Raw genomic sequence first — 23,458 nt, forward strand, 5'->3', positions numbered from 1 at the left:
TTAAATTCAGTTTACAAATGTTAATAATTAAATCATACTGCTATTGTATACTTTTACTATAAAAAAAATAATCTCTTCAATTAATTTTAATTATAAACATAGTTAATTTATTAAGCATGCTTCTTTGAACTTTAGAGTGTCTTTATATGTATCTCATCACATAGATAAGATTGACTTAGACGTTGCGGTCAAGTGAATAGTACAGAAAAAATCAAATCGGATAAACAAACGAAAAAAATCACGTAACGTATGCATGAAGACACATATAAGAACAAATATAATTATAATTTAATATTAAAAGTATTGTTTATATTACTAATTACAAAGACAAACATAATTTTATGAATTTGAAGGCTTTTACAAACTAAATTACATAAATCTTGCCTTTTATGGGATGAGATGTGTTAATAGGTAACTATCTAACTATTTGAGTAAAATGGATAAAATTTTAAAAGTTGACTATTTTTTTGTATTAGGTAATTTGTATTAAAAATAGTTATATAAATGGAAGGGTTTAAAATTTGATGTTATGGAAGGTTATTTGAATAAGACAATGAGTTTAATCAATGAAAAGACATGAGACAGGTGAAGTTTCATGGAAGAAGGTAAATGAAAGCTAACTTTGACAATTTCAACTGTCATTTAATGGTTAAAGATTAAGACAAATGCTTTTAAATATATTCTATTTAGTGTTGTGTTTTCCACTTTTATTTTGTGTGGCTATGTTAAACCAAATGTTAAATGCTATGGTCCCCACGAGAGTTAGATGTTGGCAGTTACAGATTGCAATAACAAATTTAGTCTCACATTTCACACTACACTGCTACTTGCAAGGAAGGAATCAATATATAAACATTTTATTTCTAGTTTTATTTTTTAATAATATTTTTAAATTAAAATTATTATTTTATTAATTTTAACCTTTAAATAATCAATTTTTTTCTTAAATTTAAGAATTTTTTTTAATTTGACATTTTTTTTAAACTTAATAATTTTTTAATTAAAAATTATCTACAAAATATATAAAATCTATTTATAATTAAATTATAAAAACTCTTTATACATAAACTATAAAAAATATTTATATTCAATTTTATAATTAAAATAATAAAAAATATTATTATTAATTTTATTATTTTTTATCATATAAGAAAAGTGAATACTACGTTTGTTTTGTTTTGACCTGTGAGTACACATTAGTAGTATAAAAAATCTATCCACAAATGCACACCAATATAATGTAGCCAAGAAAAAAATGACTTTTCTCTCTCATAATCCATTAATAAGTCAAAAATTTTAACGGTTTTGTTTTATTTTTTATTGTGTAATTATTTTTTTTTCTGGTTTATGTATTTTTTTAATCTTAATATTCTTAGTATTATTACTCTTCAAATTATATGTGTAAGACCCACTTTTTCTACTCCTTATACTTGAAGGGTTTGTCCTAATCAGTTGGGCCTAAGGCTGACCCATAGGATGTCTAAAACCCCTAAACTAGCCCTAACCCCCTCATTCTGCTCTTTTCAGAAAAAATAGTTTCCCATCCCCTCTCCCCTTTGCTATTACGTGAGCTCTGCTAGGGTTTAGTACCACCTTCGTCAAGCAAGCTCAACTTCATTTTCGTGCTCCACATAAGTCAATCTCGAGCCCATGTTTCTCCTCTCTGGGCATATTTTCGTATTTATAGTTAGGGTTTCGTAGTAACCCCGTTCCTATTCTGTTTTACCGTTTGTTTTCAACTCTTTGGCCTACCCTTAGGACTGTTGTGCTCACGCTTTTATTATGTTTTTCTGCTTGAGCCACTATTATCTCACTATGGTATGCCTTGTGTGTTGATGTGAACTTGTGAGATGCACTATTGGACTGCTTGGATCTTGTTGTGTGACTGTTGCACGAGAGAACAGTGGTGAGCACTGGTTTTCTCGCTCAAGCGAGCATGTCTCGCCTAGGCGAGATTAACAGAAGCTCGTCCAAGCTATTTTCTGCGAGTAGTCGCTCAGGTGACCAACTCTGTTTTTGAGCGAGCGAACGTCTCGCTCAAGCGAAAGGGGTCTCGCCTAAGCGAGAATGCACGTAAGGTCACTATTCCTGTAAGTCGAGCTCTCGCCTAGGCGAAAGGAGCTCGCCTGAGCAAGAGTCCTTCTCGCCTGAGCTAGGAGTTGGGCGAGGGTGCTTGACTATTTTGGTTGTTTCTCTATTCTTGGATGGTTGGCACTTGCTTGAATTTAATTGTTATGTTAAAAGCATGAGATGAATGATTATGCATGAGTGATATGGTTCATGGGTTGTGAATGATGGATTTGGTATGATCTTGGCATGTGCTTTAAATGAGATTGTTGGTATTAAGGTGGCATGGTATTGGTATGAGATGAAATTCTATATTCATGGATTGGGAAGAATGAATTGGTATGGATTCAACATGTGATACGAATGAGGATTGGTTACAGAGGTTGGCATGAGGTTTATATGCATGATAAATATTACTTGGTTGTCTAAATATGATTGGTATGTAGTCAGGACGTAAATCCATGAGTCTCTAGGTGAGACCTCATGGTGGTGCTTCAGTGGTCGGGACGTAATTCCATGACCCCTATTAGTGGGAGTTCATGGTGGTGCCCCATCGATATAATTTAGTAAGGATTCAAGGTAAGGTTGCATCTTGACGCTCTAAGGAGTCAGTTAGTCTCATATAGAGCGGGGTGACTCTTTTGGTGAGAGTAGCAGGAGGCCTGAAACTCATTAAGGGCTAACCTTATGTGTGGGGGATTTAGACATTGTAACACTTAGCTCGGGGGTGAGTAGCTCGGGGTGAGCAGGAAAATCCACCACAAGTGCAAGCATCCGTTGAATTTGACTAAATTATACGTATCCGGATGAGTCGCGTCGAGTCTTAGTGTATTGTTTGGAAGGTCTTAACATGCTTGGGTGATGTGTGTATAATTGACTGTGAAAGTGCATGTGTGATAAAAATATTTTTTGGCTATAACTTACCCTTCTGTTTGTTTGTTGTGTGTTCTGTATGTGTGGTTTTCTCTTTTTGCGATGATCATCAACTTGTTGATGTGAGTAGAGGCGAGAACTACCCATGATCATCAGGGTGATGGAGGTTCCGCTACTTAGTTGACTAGACTTGGGCTCTGCTCTTCATGTCTTTTACTAGGGCTATGGCCCATGTTTATATTATTAGTATTGTGTTTCTGGTTACATTAGACCTTGTACCTTGTCTTGTATTGATATCATGGTGTGCCTCAGGATTTTCTTTTATAAACCGTTGGATATCTTTAAGGAGTGAGTCTATACTCCGTATCTTTGCTCGTATTATTATGTTGTGTGATGTGTCATTTAAGTAAGTTTATTTATTAAATGGGACGTTACAATATGTCATTGGATGCAATTATATAATATTAATTAATGTCTAAAATTCTGCTAAAAGTACACATTTTCTGAAAAAACATGATGAACTTAATTTTTTATAGATGAAAATTAGATTATTTTTAAATAAATATTAAAAAATATATAAATATATGAAAGTATTATAAATAATTAATTAAATGAAAATAATTTCAATGCTCAATAGTTAAAACAAACCCAAACTAAAAATAACATAAAAACATGTAGTTACGAGGAGAGAATGAGATACTTTAAGAAGGAGAGAACTACTCGTGAAATCACCCACAAGGAGCTACTTAGGAAATCATTCACTTCGTGGAAGGCTAAGGAAAAAATTATGAAAGGACAAGATATTTATAATCCTACCAAACATAAAAAGGATGAATCTTCAAATGGTAGAATTTATGGAACAAATTCATTATGTTATTAATGCATTATCTAGGAATCATGCATTGTTGTTCATGATTGAAACTAAAACAATTTGTCTAGAAATGTGTAAAGAATCATATGTCGAAGATCATGAATCTAGTCACATTCACGTTTATAAGAATTGTGAAATTAGCACTTTTAAAGATTTTTATAGGCATGATGATTTTCTATTTAAAAGAACTAAATTGTTTTCGCCTAAAAGTTTTTGTTTTTATGGATTTTGTTTTGGGTCTACCTAGGTCCAAAAGAGGAAAAAGTTTTTGTTTTGGTGGTGGTTGATAGGTTTTCAAAGATGGTCCACTTCATTCCATGCCATAAAAGTGATCATGCCAACCATGTGGCTAATCTATTCTTTAAAGAAGCGGTGAGACTCCACGAAATTTTAAGGAGCATTGTATCTGATAGAGATATTATGTTTGTTAGTCATTCTTGGAAAGTGTTGTGAAAAAAATTAAGTACAAAACTTTTGTTCATACGACTTTTCATCCTCAAACGGATAGATAAACTGAAATGGTAAATAGAACTCTATCTCAACTTCTTAGATGTTTTGTCAATAAAAATTTGAAAACATGGAAGGAATGGTTACCTCATGTAGAGTTTGCTTATAATAGAGTAGTTAACTTTACTACTCAAATGTTGCCTTTTTGAGATAGTATATGACTTTAATCCTTTAACTCCATTAGATTTGTTAACATTGATGCTACAACTAACAAAGATGATTTTGCCAAAGAAACTTTTGTCAAGAATTTATATAAGGATGTAAAAGTACATATAGAAAAAGAGATGGAGAAGTTAGCGTCTAAGGCTAACCCAAGGGAAGAAGTAGATCAAGTTTGAAATTGGTGATTGGCTACGGGTACACCTTAGGAAGGAAAAGTTTCCTTCTAAAAGGAAATCTAAACTCTTGCCAAGAGGAAACAAAACATTTCAACTTCTTACAAAAATTAATGATAAAATTATGATTTACCTAATGATTATGGTGAAAGTTCTAATTTCAATACCAATGACTTATTTTCACGTAGGTACGAATTTGAGGACAACATCGCTTCAAGAATGAGGTTATGATATAGGACTATCTTCGAAATTCATACAAGAGGAACTTGAAGAGGAATCATGACAATTAAAGGACCTCTTATAAGGTCAAAGAATAATTAGAAGAATAGATTTCTAATAAGCTTGCGATGATCCAAGAAGCTAGAAATTCACATAATTCAGGTTACATAAATTGTTGGGTGAACCACAAGTCACTAGGGAAACACTTGAATGAGTTCTTACGCGTTAATAATTTGTTGGGCGCCTCTAGTCGCTAAGCAGCATAACTAGGCACTAGGCAATGAGTTCCGTCATTTTTAAATTCAATTTCTATTTTTTAAATTTATTGAACCTAAGTAATTAGGCTTATTTTTATCTTTTAGCTTTTAAACATTAAAAGTCTATAAATACATAAGTCTACAACGAATATCAATCATATATTGAATTGTATTTCAAAAACATATAATCTTTTTTGTTCTTGGCTTAGATATCAAGTTCTTATTAAAGATTGAAATTTTGTGACAAAACTTCCTTGACTAATTAATCCTATTGATTGTGGTATCTCTATTATTGGTCCTTATCAAAGAATGATCTCTTTGGAACAAATTTTCCCTCAATTTATCATTATGATAAATTGTGACATTCATCCATTTCTAATTTATTCTGCAACTTTTATAATTATAAAATTATAAACTTTGATTTATCCGGTCTGATATTTTATTTATGAAATTCAAATTCAGAGAAGATCATCATTTACATTTAAATTTAAATAGCAGATTTAAAAAGTTAAAATCAAAATAAAATATTCAAATATATAGTTTTTTTGTTATATAAATTTTAGTTAATATTTTATTTGAGCTTATTCTATTTTTTTTTTCATATCTTATCCATATATTTATGTAGTGAGCAGGTGGTCAGATCTCTCACAGCCATCTCTACCGGTATAATACGGTATCTTAACTTCCACTGTGGTGACGCTCCATCCATGAATTCCAATTAGCATGCTCCCAGCTAAAAAGGGGCTACAAATGTTCTATCTCATTTACAAAAAGTCATTTTGCTTTTATGGATGCGATTTTTAAAAATTTTCTTTTGCTATTAGAAATGTAAAAAATCATCTACAAAGCACGATGCTTGTGCTCAACTTAGATGCAACTTAATTAAACCTCCTTATTAGTACAAAAGCTAGATGCGATTTCATAAGAAATTTGTGGTGTTCTACTTAATCTACCTAATGATTGTATGTATTAGAGTTCATCAGAAATTTCATAAGCACTATGATAATCTACCTAATGATTGTATACATTAAATGTCAATAAAAATGATAGATGTAATATATATATCGCAATTAATTAAAATAAATAAAATAAATGTAAAAACTGAGATGCTGAAAACTCAGTTAATAAAATTTTCTACATTGGACAGTGACCATGGGTAGCCAAAAACAAAAGAAGAAAAAGCCAAATGTGAGAAAGGATGGGCAGTGTATCCTGGCTACATCATAATAATATATACACTCAAGGATGAACTAGTCCACTCCGCTCCTACACTAAGTGGGTTTTGCAGTCACATTCATTCAAGAATGAATGCCTATCGTCTAAACAGTTACCTTCTTGATGCCGTATAAAGATATCTACATCACATGGAACTTCACCCAAAGGTTCCGCAAAAATATGGCATTCAACAGCAAGAAAACCCACTACCATGTCTACATGTACTATTGCTCCTTTCAATTCATTTTAAAGGCAGTCAAGAAAGCTTGCAAATTACCTTATCACATCCAGTCTGTCGATCACGTTCAGTGCTCTTTCTTTGTCAATATCAAAATCAATCACTGGAAGCTTAGACAAAATCCTATTGAAACATATCTCCTTGCTTTTACTTGATGAATGACTTCTACTCTTGGTCAATCTGAAGTTCTCCCTGAATCTAATATTCACACTGCCAAAATCCAAGCTTTTACTGATTCGTCTAACGGGTTTCTTCATATTTACATCCTGCAGCATGTTTTGCTCGTCCAGTGTCAACAATGATAATACTGCATTTGTAGACTGTTCATCTGTCTTCAAAGAAACCCCAACAGGGTACTTGGTGACAGGCCTTACTTTGCCAGTATCACTTCCTGCCTTACTTCTGATGACCAAGCGATGAAGCCATACAAGAAGTTCAAGAATATAATGTTCCACTTTGTCTTTATCTGCATGGTGGAATGTCTCAACCCGCATTGCACCAGACTTCCTGTTTATCTCAGAGCTTCAAGAACAAAGCAAGTATGAAAATAGGTAAGGATTAAAAACACAGACAATACAAAAATGGAAAAAACGTACAAATTTTAACTCAGAAAACTTACCCTGTGTTTGCCCACTCCCCTACCCAACCAAAGCCATGATGTGCTCTGAACCAATTTTAAAACAACCAAAAGAAAAGGCCAAAAAGGACTTGAGTTAGCTTATGAATGAGGTCAATAAACTGAGGATAAAAAACGCACGGATAATAAAGAGCTAGTGGACAAAATGCCAGATATCTTACTTGGATGTGTTAGTGGCCATGGGGGCCAACCATTGTAGTGTTTTCTCCATCTCATCAGTGATATCGGCTACAGTTAACTGCAAGAATCAGACATTATGAGGAACTAGCAAATAAAGAAAAAGTTAAGGACACTTTCATCTTTGGCTGAAAGTGGAAAGCTGAAAGCAAAAGAAAATTTATATACAAAAGTTGTTGATCATTTTCCTTGCCATTCCATATATTTCTTAGCATTGACTTTTGCTATAACTCAACACTAGAAAATCAACCAATAAGATAAGACGATTGTCCAAACTTTAAACGTACTATTCAGACCTAATCTCTAATTGAGCTGGGATTTATCATCGTATGTGTTGACGTCTCACTGTCTCCACACTACGACACTTCAATCGGCCTTTTCCATAACCTCCCTACCCTTTAAAATATCCGAACTCATTACCTCCCACATATCCATTTAGTATCCAATACAGGTTTACTCACAGATATTAAGGGTACACATGCTTCGTCTACACGGGAAAATATTGCATGCTATCAGGTATTGGCGAAAGATTACCTGTGAATTTTTGTTACTCCCCGGGTGTCCAGGTGTCCAGGTGTCGACGAACATATACCCCCACAAAATATTCTTTTATTTTAAATAAAATTATCTAGAAGCAATTCTTTAAAATATAAATTCAGATAAAAAATAATAATTGTAAAGTACAATTTAAATAAAATTGCACAACAAAAAATTAATGCAAATAAATTTAGCCTTTTCAAAAAAATCAAATTTAAATGAGTTACACCACAAAGTCCAAGTTTTAAAACATTATGTTTTTTTCTTAAAATAACTTCAATATCTTAAGTCTAAATAACAAAATATAAATATATAAAATAAAAATTTGACAGTCAATTCTTGAATGGTTAATAAGTTTATTTTGATCACTTGATGTTTTAGAAAATACTTAATATAATTCCCATCAACAAATAGGTAATTAAAATATCCGAACTCATTACTAGCAAATATCCATTTAGTATCCAATACAGAATTACTCACAGGTATCAATGTTTACAAATTTTCTTGTCATCCCTAGTTCCTCCGTATCCCTCCAAAAATAAACATGCAGACCCATCAGGTATTAGCGAAAGATTACCTGTGAAATGATTTTACTACCCGGGTGTCGACGAATATATACCCACAAATATTTTTGTTTATTTTAAACAAAATTATTTAAAAGCAATTCTTTAAAATATAAAATTAGATAAAAAAAAATTAAAATACAATTTGAATAAATTGCACATTAAAAAAATAATGCAAATAAATTTAGTCTTTCTAAAAGACAACTTTAAATGAGTTGCACAACTAAGTACAACAAGTTTTAAAAAATTAATTTTTTTAAAAGCAACTTCAATTTCATGGGTCTAAATAAAAAATATAAATATGAAAAATCAAAATCTAAACAATTCTTCAATGGTTAACTTTATTTTGATCACTTGATTTATTAAAAAAATACTTCATAAATTCATTATCAATAATTTTAGAAAGGAACATATATCCAAAATGTTAGATACCAAGATATCCATATCAGTCTCATCAACAAAAAAATATAATTAAAATATCAAAACTGATTACCCACGGATATCCATTTAGTATCTAAAACAGATTTTACTACTGGATATAATTGGGTAAAAATTTTCTTGTCATCCCTAGTTCCTCTGTACCCCTCCAAATATAAGCATGGAGACAAATGCTTTGTCTACACAGGAAAACATTGCATTTGCATCACAGTAGTTCTAGACACTTTCACATAGATAATTCTAAAAATTATCCAAAATGCAAACCCTGACACCGCATTAGAGATATCATTGGTAACGGTTGGAAGCTGCATGGGAAACCCCTTCAATATTTTCCATACATCATCTATTGTTGAGCCTAACACTCCTACATTACCAGCTAACTAATCTTGCCTGACTCCAACAACATAAGAAAGCTTTGTCAAATGGTGAGACCTGCCAATCTACTAGTAACACAACCTTGGCAGCACACACTCCAACTACTCAAAATGCTTAAATTTGAAGAAAAATCTCGAATACACCTTACATTTGACAATTACGTAGCATTGTCTCTAGAGGAGCAAACATAGAGATAGATTGTCGTTTCATAAGAGAAAAGTTGGACTCCGGAGGCATCACTAAATTTGTCAACTATAGTGAATTTGGCTGACATAGTCACCAAGCCAAGCGCATACAACTTATATGCTCCAGTTTAAAGGGCAATCTTGCAAGTATATAAATAAGGTACAAATCCTTTACAATCAGAAATACCTGGATTATATATACATTATTAGAACCATTTTTTTCATTCCCATATCATACATTTATTATCCATCTACTCTATATATTTTATTGGTTTTGTTTGCTCAGAAACACCTATTTTCAACTCCATAAATCTATATTTCTTGTAATTTAACACATCGCATTATTAATACTTTAACTCAAGTTCACATAATCAACTAGTAAGGTATATATTGTCCAATATCCTCTAAGTACTACTCATGCCTTATCTCTAATTTTCAATCACCTCTCAATGACTCCACCCTTTAGTGTTTCACCAAGTCTTTCTAGTTGCACCCCCACAAAAGTAACCCTTTTCTGAGACATTGTGGCTTAGGGGTGACAACAACTAAATTCAAGATGTTATTCAGTGAATTAGCAGTCTAGGATAACATAAGGCACATCTTACAGTTAAAGCAAGAATTGGCTAACAAAACTAAGGCCATTAAATGAGGATTGAGTATGAATGTAAGACAGATGACTAATGAAAGTTAAATAGGAGACTAAGTTATTGATTTTCAATGATATAGTTCATATGTTGTGGGCTTGAGGCAGAGTATGTTTCAACCTGAACACTTTTTGTTTCTTCTAAACTTTCAACTTATTTCTTTTTGTGATTCTTTTAACAAAGTGGTAAAAATAGAAAGTAGCAACAGGTAATCGTACCTCTTCTACAACGCGAAGAGATGGTAATTTGGAGCGCAGAGCTAATTTTATATTAGGAGGCAAGCTTTGATATAATGAATCCTTTGTATTAGCAGGCACAGAGGATCTAGCCACCTGAAAGTGCCAACAGTCAACACCAGACCAAACACAATATTAATCAATGTATTAACTTCGTTTGACATAAATTTGATCATCCGTGAATAAGTATATGTAAGTACACCTTATCAATCCAGGAAAGGACAACGGCAATCAGGAGTTAAGAGTAAACATAGGTTGGGTTGAGTTAGGTTTGGAGGAGAATATTGATGCCAAACAAAATAAAATGGTTTGGTTCAGTGGTGAGTGGCTCAACCCAACCCGAACACAACCAGGTTGTGACAGAGTTGGGCTATTGGGTTAGATATTGTAAAGAAAATGGAAGGAAATAGCACAAAAGGGGGAAAACAAAAAATAGAAAGGATATAGATATCTATTCCAAGTAAATAAATATAGAAAAATAATAAATAAATAGGGTTGAAGGTTAAGGGTAATTACATATTAAGTATTGTATATTTTTTTTTGAATGAAAGTTATCCGTGGTGCATATAAGGGATTACAATTGTTGAATGAAAGATCATAAATGCATCAAACAGTTAGTTTTTTTTTTCTGGTGCATATATTCTGTCACCCAAATTATTTTATATGAACTCATTATAATCTATATCAGGATGTGTGTGGTATTCAGTGATTAGAATGTGCTATTAGAAATTAATAACAGCTCAATTCATAAAAGAAAAAAAAAATAGTTATGTTGTTTGATGCCTTGACAATCTGGGAAGTTTCAACCTTCAGCTACAACCAAGAAATATAATGAAACCAAAAGCCAAATAAAACTTTGATATTTAAGGCAAAAGCGACCTTACGAGTTAGGTGTTCAGATCTAAAGCAACAAGGAACAAAAGGCTTTTTAAATGACTTTATATTCTGAACTGCAGAAGGAACTGAGGTAAGTTTATTAACCAAGAAAATGCATGTTTTTCTTTCCTAGCGTAGCAGTATGCATGGCAAATACAGTTTATATCAACAGTTCATGTCTTCCAAAATCACAAGTCATAACACCTTCACAAAGGTCTACAACATCTTTTTTCCTTTTTTTAATTTTGATGGCAAATGTTAGTTGTTAATATTTTGTTAGTGGAGGGAATTGAACCCAGACCCTCTCTCACCCTCCCTTCCAAACCCACTAAACCAACCTTATAACTCCCAAATGTTAGTAGGGGGACTTGAACCCAAAACCTCTCCCACCCTCCCTTCCAACTTTACCACTAAGCCACCTTACAACTCCAAGTCTAAAACATCTATATAGCAGGTTTAGAACTTCTAAAAAAAATCATCAACAATCTATCAGTAGTCTATGTAAATCACAAACAATGTCAACCTAAGACATTGACATCTTGGTATTGAGTTCACTGTCACAACTCACAACTCCTCATAGAAATATTAAGCCATTAGAAATTGCTACGAAGCTTTAAATTTAAGAGGGTCGTCCATTTCTCATTCAAACAGTTAGGATCATCAACTTTCAATGCCTGGCCACAGATTGTGTAACAACCTGAGGCAATTAGTAATAGAAACTTAAGCCCATGGAATTGTCTATCTAAATTGTCTTATATCATTATGACAGCCAAATTTAGAGTAAATGCTTAGCTTTACTACTAATTCGTGGTTGAGTTTCCCTCCTAATATTCATGATAAAAAAAGTCGCATTCTGATACAAGCATCCAATTACATAAATCTGAAGTTAGAACAGTAGATATCATAGTAAATATCCTACATATAATAGGGTAAGTCATTCTTAGTCAAAGGGAGATTAGTGTGTGTATTAATACAAAGAAAGATAAATGCTTCAAGAGTCATGTGAAATTCAATATGCAACAAAAGGAGCAACTCTAGAACTCAATTAATTTTCACCTGCTCTAAGTTAAGGAATAAAATAAACAGACATGGAATGATGAAGTAAATACAATGAAGTTTAACTCACAATAGTATCAATTTGAAGCACTATATTAGCATAATGCAAAGCAAGGCCTGCAGGGCCCAGTCTTTGGCGATTGCTTGTGTGTCCAGTTAATGGTTTGTGGCTATCTGCAGGTGCCCATCGATAAACATTACAAGTATGATGGATTTCAACGGTAATTTGATAAAAATACAGACTGATATTTAATAAGAATATAGACTGATAACCAAATGGCATTTAGTGGGTACAAACCTATATTGCGAAAGACATTGCTTATCTCCAAAAGCAAAAAATGGACAATATCTACAAGCTTCTCCATAACCTGTAATCCATTTACATTATGGATTATATTTAACCTTCATCAGTTCAGCATAGTTATAACCATGTCTATAAATAAAAGTTATATCACTGCGCTATTAGTGGACATCCTTCTTTATTTCTTTGCATAGTTCAAGTGCTATATTTGGCATTACACATGGATACAATACAATGACAGTATGAGGATAAAACAAACCAAGAGAAGAACACCGAGGGACAAGAAAACACATTGTGCAGAGAAGCAATCTGATGTTACCTCCTCCAGACTTCTAGCCCAGAGTGATTTTTTCTTTAATTGTCTGACTTGCTTCTTTTGAGTTTTAATTTCCGCCCTCAAGAATGCGATGCCTTCACCTATATGATAGACATATACTAAAGTTCAAAAGTATATCTATAAGAGACTACATAAACAAATACTGCTCTATATACGCTCTATATACTGAAAGGTCAAACTTCTGAATCAGAGCGACTTTTTTGTTCAAAAATGTGTAATATATATAGTAAACAGCCATTTAGGCCCTCAGAATTACATCATCGACAACAATATGAAGGGATGATTATGAAAAAACAAAGTGAGGGTAGAAACTGCTACAATTTAACAGGATGATTTTCAATGAGACGAAATGGCAGGTGGAGAAGACATTCAGAACAGAATAGCAAAACCATAGAAAAAAAAAGTATACAGCTAAAGCAGAATATAGATAGCTAGTATTCAACCTACATTCATTTCAGAGTCCTTGGTCAAAGTGTTGTTGATGCTAGCGTATATCTTTTTAAACATCTCAAAACCAAGTACATGTCCATTGTTAACCTAGTCCTAAGGTTCCTGTTAGAATTATTACCTATACCTATTGTATCATTAACCCTATGTGTAGGGTGTTGAGTGTGGAAAACTACCTACTGCCATATCTACTGTTGCATGTAATCATGCCTAGTATCTTAGAGTAGTCTTTTCATATCTTTTCATATGTACGTGCTTGCTTCACTATAAATAGAAGAGGAAGAGAGTGGTACTGTTGTCCACTACTCATATTTTAAAGTCTCAGTCTCAAGTTGGTATCAGAGCGGGTCGATCCCGCTCTGGTTTCTGTCTCAGCTGGTCCGTCACCGCTGTCCGCGGTTGATCGCCGTTAGTCACCGCCGCTGTCCGCGGCTGTCTAAGTTCGGTTAACCTCGTTTCTGAACTACCCAACACTGTCAAACAACTTCTCGCCACTGTCTGCGTCCTCCGCCGCTGTCCGCCACCGTCCGCCGCCGTCCGCCGCCGTCCGCCGCCGTCCACCGACGCAGTTCCGTCCGGAAACCACCGGATCTGAACCGCCTCTCCGCGCGACAGCCAACCCCGTCGGTGTCGCAGGCAGCGCCGTCGCCACGCGCCTCCACGCGCGTCTTCTCTGTTCGCTGCAGGCAGGCGCGTGCCGCTCACGCGCCGCCTTCCCGTCGCCAGTTCGTCGTCGCGCCACCTCCGTCGCCGTCGCCGGAGCCTCCTCTATCCGTTTTGACCATCAAATCTCTGTTCCGGTGAAGTTCAGTAGCACCTCTTGTGGAAATCGTCCCTTTCGAAGTCGAAAATCGTCACTGTTTTACTGTTTCCGAGATCCTTTCTCTTTATCATGGCCACTGGAGGAACTGGGAGTGCTATTTCATTCTCTGGAAGCCCCTGCATTACGTCCGAGAAACTAAATGGCCAAAATTACTTATCTTGGTCCGCTGCCGTCGAGATGTGGTTTCTCGGTCAAGGACACCACGAACACCTTGAGAAAGATGGCAGCCACGTACCGTCTGAAAAAGCTGAACAGTGGAAACAAGCGGATTTCCAACTATGTGCTCTATTGTGGCAATCGGTGGAACCACGACTTTTGATGTCCCTACGGGCCTTCAAAACTTGCCACTCGTTTTGGAAGCGAACTCAGAATATCTATGCAAATGATATTCAACGCCTCTATGATTCGGCGAACAAGTTGGCATCTATGAAAATGACTAACCATGATATGATGTCATTCATGAATGACGCTCAAGCTGCTGTGGAAGAACTTCGAATGTTCTTGGAAGTCGACTCTCTAGATGAAATGAAGAAAAAGCTTGACAAGTACTATATGGTAATGATCCTCCGCGCTATACACCCAGACTTTAATCATATCCGAGATCAGCTTTTGACCTCTCATGAGGTTCCTTCCATGGAAACTATGATCTCCCGCATGATACGTGTTCCAACTCTTCAAACTCCAGAAACTCTTGCTGTAATGGAACCATCTGTCATGGTTGCCACCCGAGGAAGAGGAGGTCGTGGAACTAGAGGGGGTGGACGTGGAGGTCGTGGGCGTCCTCAGTGTACGTATTGTAAAAGGATGGGTCATACCCAAGAAAACTGCTACACTTTACATGGATTTCCTGCCAAAACAGCCAATGTCTCCCAGGCAGAGACTACTGACTCCAAGTTCACTGAGGACGAGTATCAAGAGTACCTACGCCTCAAATCCAACAACTTGGCACAGTCATCTCAAGCTCCAAGTACATCAACTGTTTGCATCTCTCAATCCATGGAAGGTCACAATTCATGGGTAATTGACTCTGGTGCTTCTGATCACATTTCTGGTAATACCTCCTTGTTCTCAACCATTTCATTCCAAGAAAAATCTCATTTTATAACCCTCGCAAATGGTTCTAAAACATCCTCAAAGGGAGTCGGTCAAGCCATCTTATCTCCGTCCTTAAATCTAAAATCTGTCCTTTTTGTCCCTAATTGTCCTTTCAATTTAATTTCCTTAAGTCAGTTAACCAAAACATTGAATTGCTCTGTAACCTTCGATGACAAATCTTTTGTTATACAGGAGCGTGGCTCGGGGAGACCGATTGGAGAAGGATATGAAGCGGGCGGATTATACCATTTTGGATCTCGTCCACGTGTGTCCTGTGTTGCAGCCCCCAATCCTAAAATGTTACATGATCGGCTTGGTCACCCTCACCTGTCCAAGTTAAAGAAAATGTTTCCTGAACTTAGTCGTCTCCAGACTTTAGAATGTGAGTCATGTCAACTAGGAAAACATGTTAGATCTACCTTTCCTAAAAGATCTCAATCAAAGTGTACTTCTAGTTTTTCTGTCATCCATTCCGATATCTGGGGACCTAGTCGTGTCTCATCTTTTGGCTTTAGGTATTTTGTTACTTTCATTGATGAATATTCGAGATGTACTTGGGTTTATCTTATGAAAGATCGTTCTGAATTATTATCCCTCTTCACATCCTTTTTGAATGAAATCAAGAATCAATTTGGTCAAGTAATTAAAATCTTAAGAAGTGACAATGCCAAAGAGTATTTTTCGTCTGCTCTTTCTAATGTTTTGAGTTCCCATGGTATCCTGCACCAGTCTACTTGTCCTCATACGCCACAACAAAATGGTATAGCAGAAAGAAAAAATCGACACTTAGTTGAAACTGCTCGTACCCTTTTGCTTAGTGCCAACGTTCCTGTCCATCACTGGGGAGATGCCATCTTAACTGCAGGTTTTCTTATTAATTGGATGCCATCTTCCTCTCTCAATCATAAGGTCCCTTTCTCCATTCTGTTTCCAGACAATCCTCTCTTTCACACTTCTCCTAGAGTTTTTGGTTGTGTATGTTTTGTTCATGACATGTCTCCCGGGTTAGACAAGCTTTCTGCTCGCTCTCTCAAATGTGTTTTCTTGGGCTATTCACGACTTCAAAAAGGGTATCGATGTTACTCTCCTGAAACCAAGAAATATTACATGTCTGCCAATGTTACATTTTTTGAACAGACCCCTTACTTCTCTCCATCTGTTCAAGATGTCCATGTCATCCAGCAGGTCCTTCCTATTCCCGTGGTTGAGTACAATATTTCCAATGTCCCTGTCCCTCCAAGTCTCGACCAAAGTCCTCCTGAGCCATCATCTCCACCTATTGACTCTCTCCAACACAGGACGCCGACGAATAGTCCAGTTGTTCAAGAACATGGTGAATCCCCTACTTCAGATTCTTCTCCCTCGTCTCTTGATCCCACGACTCCTGATGAAGGTGATTCAGGTTGGCCCATTGCTCTCAGAAAAGGTACTCGTTCCTCTCGAAATCCACATCCCATTTATAATTTTCTTAGCTATCACCGATTATCGCCTTCCTATTGTTCACTTTTATCCTCAGTGTCTTCTGTTGTTATTCCCAAAAATGTGAATGAAGCACTTGATCATCCTGGATGGCGACAAGCCATGATTGCAGAGATGCAGGCTCTTGAAAGCAATCATACTTGGGAGCTCGTGCCCCTCCCTTTGGGTAAGAAGGCTGTTGGTTGTCGATGGGTGTATGCAATTAAAGTTGGCCCTGATGGTCAGGTTGATCGACTCAAAGCCCGATTGGTTGCAAAAGGGTACACTCAGGTTTATGGCCTTGACTATTGTGACACCTTCTCTCCCGTGGCCAAGATGACTACTATTCGCCTCTTCTTTGCAATGGCAGCAATTCGTCACTGGCCTCTTCATCAATTGGATATCAAAAATGCCTTCCTTCATGGTGATCTTGAGGAGGAAGTTTACATGGAGCAACCTCCTGGGTTTGTTGCTCAGGGGGAGTCTGGTATGGTATGCAAATTGCATCGATCTTTATATGGCCTCAAACAATCACCACGAGCTTGGTTTGGAAAATTCAGCTCCATTGTTCAGAAATTTGGGTTAAGACGCAGTGAGGCAGATCACTCAGTCTTTTACAAACATACCTCTCCTGGGAAATGTGTCTACCTAATAGTATATGTTGATGATATTGTTATTACAGGAAATGATACTACTGGAATATCTCAACTGAAGGAGCACCTGTGTAAACATTTTCAAACCAAGGATCTCGGAAGCCTCAAATACTTCTTGGGCATTGAAGTAGCTCAGTCAAAAGATGGAGTTGTAATCTCTCAAAGGAAATATGCTCTTGATATATTACAAGAAACAGGTATGATTGACTGCAGACCAGTAGAGAGTCCTATGGACTCGAATCAGAAGTTAACAACAGTAGAAGGCGAATTATTCTCCGATCCAGAGAGATATAGGAGGCTCGTTGGAAAGTTAATTTATCTCACTATTACGAGGCCTGATCTATCTTTCGCAGTTGGAATTGTTAGCCAGTTTATGCAGACTCCATGTCTTGGACATTGGAATGCCATCATCCGTATTTTAAGGTACCTCAAGAAGGCTCCAGGACAAGGTTTGCTATATGAAGATAAAGGCAATGTTCAAATCTCTGGGTACTGTGATGCTGATTGGGCAGGCTCTCCTATTGACAGACGCTCTACTACGGGATATTGTGTCCTCCTTGGAGGAAATGTTATCTCTTGGAAAAGTAAGAAGCAAAATGTAGTGGCTCGATCCACCGCTGAAGCTGAATATCGGGCAATGGCGTCTCTCACGTGTGAACTCATATGGGTAAAGCAATTTCTTCGAGAGCTTAACTTCTGTGAAATTCAGACCATGAAGATGTATTGTGACAACCAGGCTGCTCTCCACATTGCATCAAATCCAGTGTTTCATGAGAGAACTAAACACATAGAAATTGACTGCCACTTTGTCCGAGAAAAATTGATGACTAAGGAAATTTGTACTGAGTTCGTTGGGTCAAATGACCAACTTGCAGATGTGTTGACCAAGTCATTAAGGGGACCTCGGATTGAGTTCATTTGTTCCAAGCTTGGTTCATACAATTTGTATGCTCCAGCTTGAGGGGGAGTGTTAGAATTATTACCTATACCTATTGTATCATTAACCCTATGTGTAGGGTGTTGAGTGTGGGAAACTACCTACTGCCATATCTACTGTTGCATGTAATCATGCCTAGTATCTTAGAGTAGTCTTTTCATATCTTTTCATATGTACGTGCTTGCTTCACTATAAATAGAAGAGGAAGAGAGTGGTACTGTTGTCCACTACTCATATTTTAAAGTCTCAGTCTCAAGTGTTCCACATATTTATCACCATCTGAATGTTGAAGAAAATAATAATAATCATACCAAAATCATCCCAATGTTAAACTAAAACTCTTCAATAGATTCAGATATGCACTTTGGTTGGAGGTGTTGAAAGTGGAGGATAAATTTGGAGTGCTCTGAAGAGAAAGTAAATGAAAAGTGAGGTGGTTTGGTTTAATAGAAAGACAGTAGAATTGAGTAGACAGTTTATTGATATATTTGATTGATTTGATTGGTAGGTTATATTTAGTGTAATGTCAAAAATGCCCTTAGGTGTACTTTTAAAATACAAACATTTTATGTTAAATAAATATTAGTTGAGAAAATGAAAATAAATTATTTCTCAAAATATATTAATGATTTAAAAATATTATTTATTAAACTCCAATAATAATTATAAAAATATAAAAGAAAAAAATGTTGGATATAGTGGTAAATTAGTAATTCACCAAACAATCTACACAAATCCATCATTTTCTCCTCATCTCAACACTGTATTTTTTCTTTCAAAACTTTCCCCACAAATCACCTAAATACACACAATCCCTCACAAATCAATCCCCAGAAATAGTAAATGATTCCTACCAAACAATGCATTAAGGTTGAAAATTGCTATTTATGAAAAACAATGCATAGTAGTCATAGCTCAAGAGTAACATGCATAGTTACCCCTTTCATCATCATCCTCACACTTGCGCTGAATATCTTGTTCAAATCTATCCAAAGCATGTAATTCATGGTACAATTCCTGCGGCCACAGAAAATTGATTTTCCAATTTCTTAAAAAAAAAAATCAAATAAAAGAATGACTACATTGAATAAAAAGCAAATGCATGGAGCAATGGCAAGATAATAGAAAATCTTGGAGATAAAGTAACTGTAAAATGGGACCAAATGAGCAGAAGCAACAAAAGGTGCAATAAATAAGATGCATACATCATGAAGAAGGCGTATCTAACCATCGTATTCGTTTCATTTAAAAAAATACATGTCTTTTTTAATTATGGCAGACAATGCCAACTTTACATGAGTGGAAGTTTTATTCTAGGGTGATAATAGAAATCAGAATCAGAATGAATTTTTAAATGTACCTACAGGTTACTACCGACCTATTGCAAATGAACTCAAATTCTCCTTTGTATCTTTGAGTAAAATCACGATTAAAGGTATAGGGTAAGAAACAGAGTAAGGGATGGAAAGAAAGAAAATTCTATACAAGTTACAATTGATATGTAATACATAGAAGATATAGTCGTTCAAAATCCTTAAAAAGAATCCCCCCATTATACGTTTCCAGGAAATTACAAAACAGAATCATAGGATAAAGTATTTACTATTTAGGGACCATCACTCACTAAACTGGTTGACGACATTGAAATAGTGGTTTAACGAGTAATCACTTATAAACTTGATTAACCCTTTAGTTAATTGTTCTTAAATTATAAATACTTTTAGCAAGAATTTTATTTTTTATTTTCTTATCTTTTCAGCTTCAGGAGTTACTATAAGTCCTCGAGCAACACTAAGCATCTTCTTTAGCGACACAAGGAATACACTCACAGCTGTAAACTGAACCAAAGTCATCAATTGCTGCATTATTGATTCTGCCTCGTCTCTTGAGGGTCTTTGAGCATTCAATTCTCCGCTAACCCTAAAGTTTAGGATGAAATCACAGTTTAGAATAAATACAAGAAAGGCTATTTATTTGAAAAATGAATGAAAGGCTAATAGAATTGAGTGAGTACAATTTATATTACTTCTCAAAGTAACGGTCTAAGTTGTGCCATTGAGGATTCCTCGAACGATTTCCAAAACGAATCACCTCATCAGAAAAAACCTTCAGCTCCTGCCTGACAACATAATCGAAAATCATATACAGTTCATATTTTAATTTTACAGTCATAGTAATGAAAAAAAAAATCCATATTCACCTCTTGTCTGCTGCAACAATCCTAAGCAGTTCATCCATATCCTTTGACACTAAATCTTGCACAGGATGTGAAAGAAGCACTTCTTCTTTTAAATGCCTAATACTTTTAGGGGAAAGAGATTCCAGAAGATTAAAACCTTTGACGATTGTGTTTGCAACCTCAAAAGCCAAGATAGCAATTTCATTCCCCTTAATTGCAGCTCCGGAAACAAACCCACTGCTAGCATTTAAATTTGTCATGCTGCTCCCAAGAGTATCCAAAACCTCTACTGCTTTCTCAATTCCAATAGCAATTCCAGTAGTACCAGCTTTGCCCAAGCGTGAACTCACCTCTGAGACCTGAAACAGAAAGAGCTCAGTAGATATTTTCATTTTTTTCTCCAGTATTATTCAATTTAAGCAGGAGAAAATTAATGATTTTATACATGCTCCCTTGCCTAAGTGCCCATCTACCTTGTCTTATATCAGAAATAATGCCTACTAATATCAAAAGCCCTTGATAATTTCCCCTTCTAGCATATTAAACATAGTGTCAAGCCTCAAGTACTTAAATACAACCATAAACAAGATAAACAATACAATCCTAAAACTCATAATTACTAACACAAAACAAACCCTAATCCCAACCACAAACCTTACTTCCAAATTATACAAGTCACCAAAATATTGACTAGTATTCTCTAATTCCAGTCGAGTCCTCAATAACCTCATTAATTTCCTTCCTTGCCTCTGTGAACTACCAGCCCTACATGCGACTAAACCATCAACAAAGACTCAAACACGCTATACATCACTCCAGTTTAGCACATATTTATTCACAACAGAGAAACGGTTTGTTATGTTTAACCTTTGACCTAGGCTTCTGAGGCAAGGAGTCCTTAGGAAAGCGCGGGATTCCGTCGTAGAAGTCTTCCTCGACAGCGGAAGAAGCTCCGCCGTTAGTTCTAGAAGGTTCAGGAGGATTCCTCTCCATCCTCTGAGGCGCGACTGGGAAAACTACTGCGGCGTCATCGGCGGGAGGTTTACTCTGAGCAGCAGAATCGGCGTTGACAAAAACTCGGTCGTCCTCGACGGAGCGCGAACAGAGCCCTCCCATGACTTGCGACAACCACACCAAGAATTCGATCTTGGAATTCGAAGCCCCTGCCATGTAGTTGTTCCCCTAAGATCGCAAGGCTCATTGATTTTTGGTCATTGCATTAGTTGGTAGCAGTAATGAATAGTAACGAAGAAAAAAAATTAAAGAGAAAGCAAAAAAAATGTTGCACAAGGTGTGTGAGTAAACTAATAAAGGAATTCCAAAAGGGAAGAAGAAGACAGAAAGAGAAGAGACTGGGTGGTCAGTTATCACGTGTGGGGTAGTGCCCCAAAAGTCCACCCCTCCCATTGGGTGCCAACGAGGTGAAATTCAAAACTAGTCTAGTTGACTATCACCGATTCGGTCCAACCGCTGTGACTCACTGTCACTCACCCACGCACCCTAGCGTTTAGGCTAGGCCTTCAAAAACGTTACGGACATAAACCCTTCATTTTCGTTTATGGCTCCTTTTTTTCCGTTCCAAACTTCAACTCTCGTCTTGCTCAACCAATCGCTTTCGCTCTTGCCTTCACGCTAAACTCAAATAAATTTAATTTATTATAGAGTTGCAGATTCACTGTGGAAATAATAATTACATAGATAAGTTTATTTTACTCTCTCAAACTTAAAACTGATTCTTGAAATGTCAAACTCATTTTTCAATTTAGGCTACTTATACCTTCTATGAATGGAGTTTAAATTTTTATTTTTTAAATTAAAATATAGTGATTATAAATAAGAGGTGAAAATAGTTTTTTTTTTCTTCACTACATTTTAGACGGTTAAAATCATGAAGAAACTTATTTTAAAACATTGTTCAGTAATTTCAATTTTAGAAAGTTAAATTATTAGAAATATATATTGTTAGTTATATTGGCGTTACCTACTTGTCGTGTGAATTTTTTCACAACCAAACTAATACGTTGTTTGATAACAGACCATGTGAAGGGGGCTTCTCCCTGCACCTCCAATAATCTCTCCTGTATCCCCAAAACCTACTTTATTTTCAACGTTGCCCCTGGTTAAAAAAAAACTTACTGTGTCTTTTCTCAATTTCACCGAATTGCACCCCCAAATATCCCTGCACCCCTCACACCCCTCAGCACACTGCACCCCCAAAACCCCTCCACCCGCACCCCAATAAAAAGCAGATTCCCTCTCTCTGCACGCTGCACGCACTGCACCACCCTTGGAATCTTTGACCTAGCCTCCCCACAAAGCATTCTTCTCCCCCACTGCACCGCACTCCTTCTCCCCCACACTGCACCGCACTCCTTCTCCCCCACTGCACCGCACTCATTCTCCCTCTTCTCCCACAAACCATTCTCCCCACGCCATCCTTTTCTCCTTTTTTCCTCCACACACCATTCTTCTCCCCACCGTCGGCAACCACGTTTGATCCTTTCCCGCGGCTTCTCAATTTTTGCAGGTAAGTAATACTGGTTTTTTAATATTAGACAGTGTATATTTTTATTTTAATGCATGTGTATATTTTTATTTTAATTGATTTTATATGTAGGTTTTTACATGTAGCTTTTTGTTAAACCTGGAAAGGTGGGTTATGTTGATGAGTGGTGTGCGTTTGAGAGGAAGAGTTGTGGTGTTTTTATTTTTTTTAAGGAAACGGATTGTAGAATCCGTTTCCCCTTTTTTTTATTTTTTTTTTCAAAACGGATTCTGGAATCCGTGTTTTTTATTTTTATTTTTTGGAAACGGATTGTGGAATCCGTTTCCCGTCTAATTTTTTTTTTTTTAGGAAACGGATTGTGGAATCCGTTTCCCTTTTTTTTTTTTAGAAAACGGATTTTGGAATCCGTTTCTTTT

General features: G+C 36.0%; 1 protein-coding gene across 2 annotated transcripts; it reads right to left on the minus strand.

The window, feature by feature from the left end:
* Nucleotides 1-6,199: 6,199 nt before the first annotated feature.
* Nucleotides 6,200-22,131, minus strand: LOC114163761 (protein PSK SIMULATOR 1-like). 2 transcript variants are annotated; one of them, XM_028048065.2, is made up of 12 exons: nt 21,404-22,129; nt 20,558-20,895; nt 20,384-20,476; nt 20,187-20,277; nt 19,296-19,374; nt 12,927-13,024; nt 12,605-12,674; nt 12,377-12,480; nt 10,357-10,470; nt 7,381-7,457; nt 7,202-7,246; nt 6,200-7,104 (listed from the first exon to the last, which is right to left on the minus strand). In XM_028048065.2, exons 1-12 carry the CDS (start codon nt 21,704-21,706, stop codon nt 6,618-6,620), a joined length of 1,899 nt encoding a protein of 632 aa, XP_027903866.2. In that variant the 5' UTR covers nt 21,707-22,129; the 3' UTR covers nt 6,200-6,617. The 2 variants fall into 2 exon arrangements, with proteins under 2 accessions (XP_027903866.2, XP_085522183.1); XM_085666057.1 differs by lacking the exon at nt 10,357-10,470 and having other exon boundaries at nt 21,404-22,131.
* Between the last annotated feature and the right edge of the window lie 1,327 nt (nt 22,132-23,458).

This window comes from Vigna unguiculata, chromosome 9 (assembly GCF_037176805.1).
Source record: "Vigna unguiculata cultivar grain cowpea cultivar isolate G323 ecotype 2 chromosome 9, ASM3717680v1, whole genome shotgun sequence".
In the NCBI taxonomy this organism is placed as follows: Eukaryota; Viridiplantae; Streptophyta; class Magnoliopsida; order Fabales; family Fabaceae; genus Vigna; species Vigna unguiculata.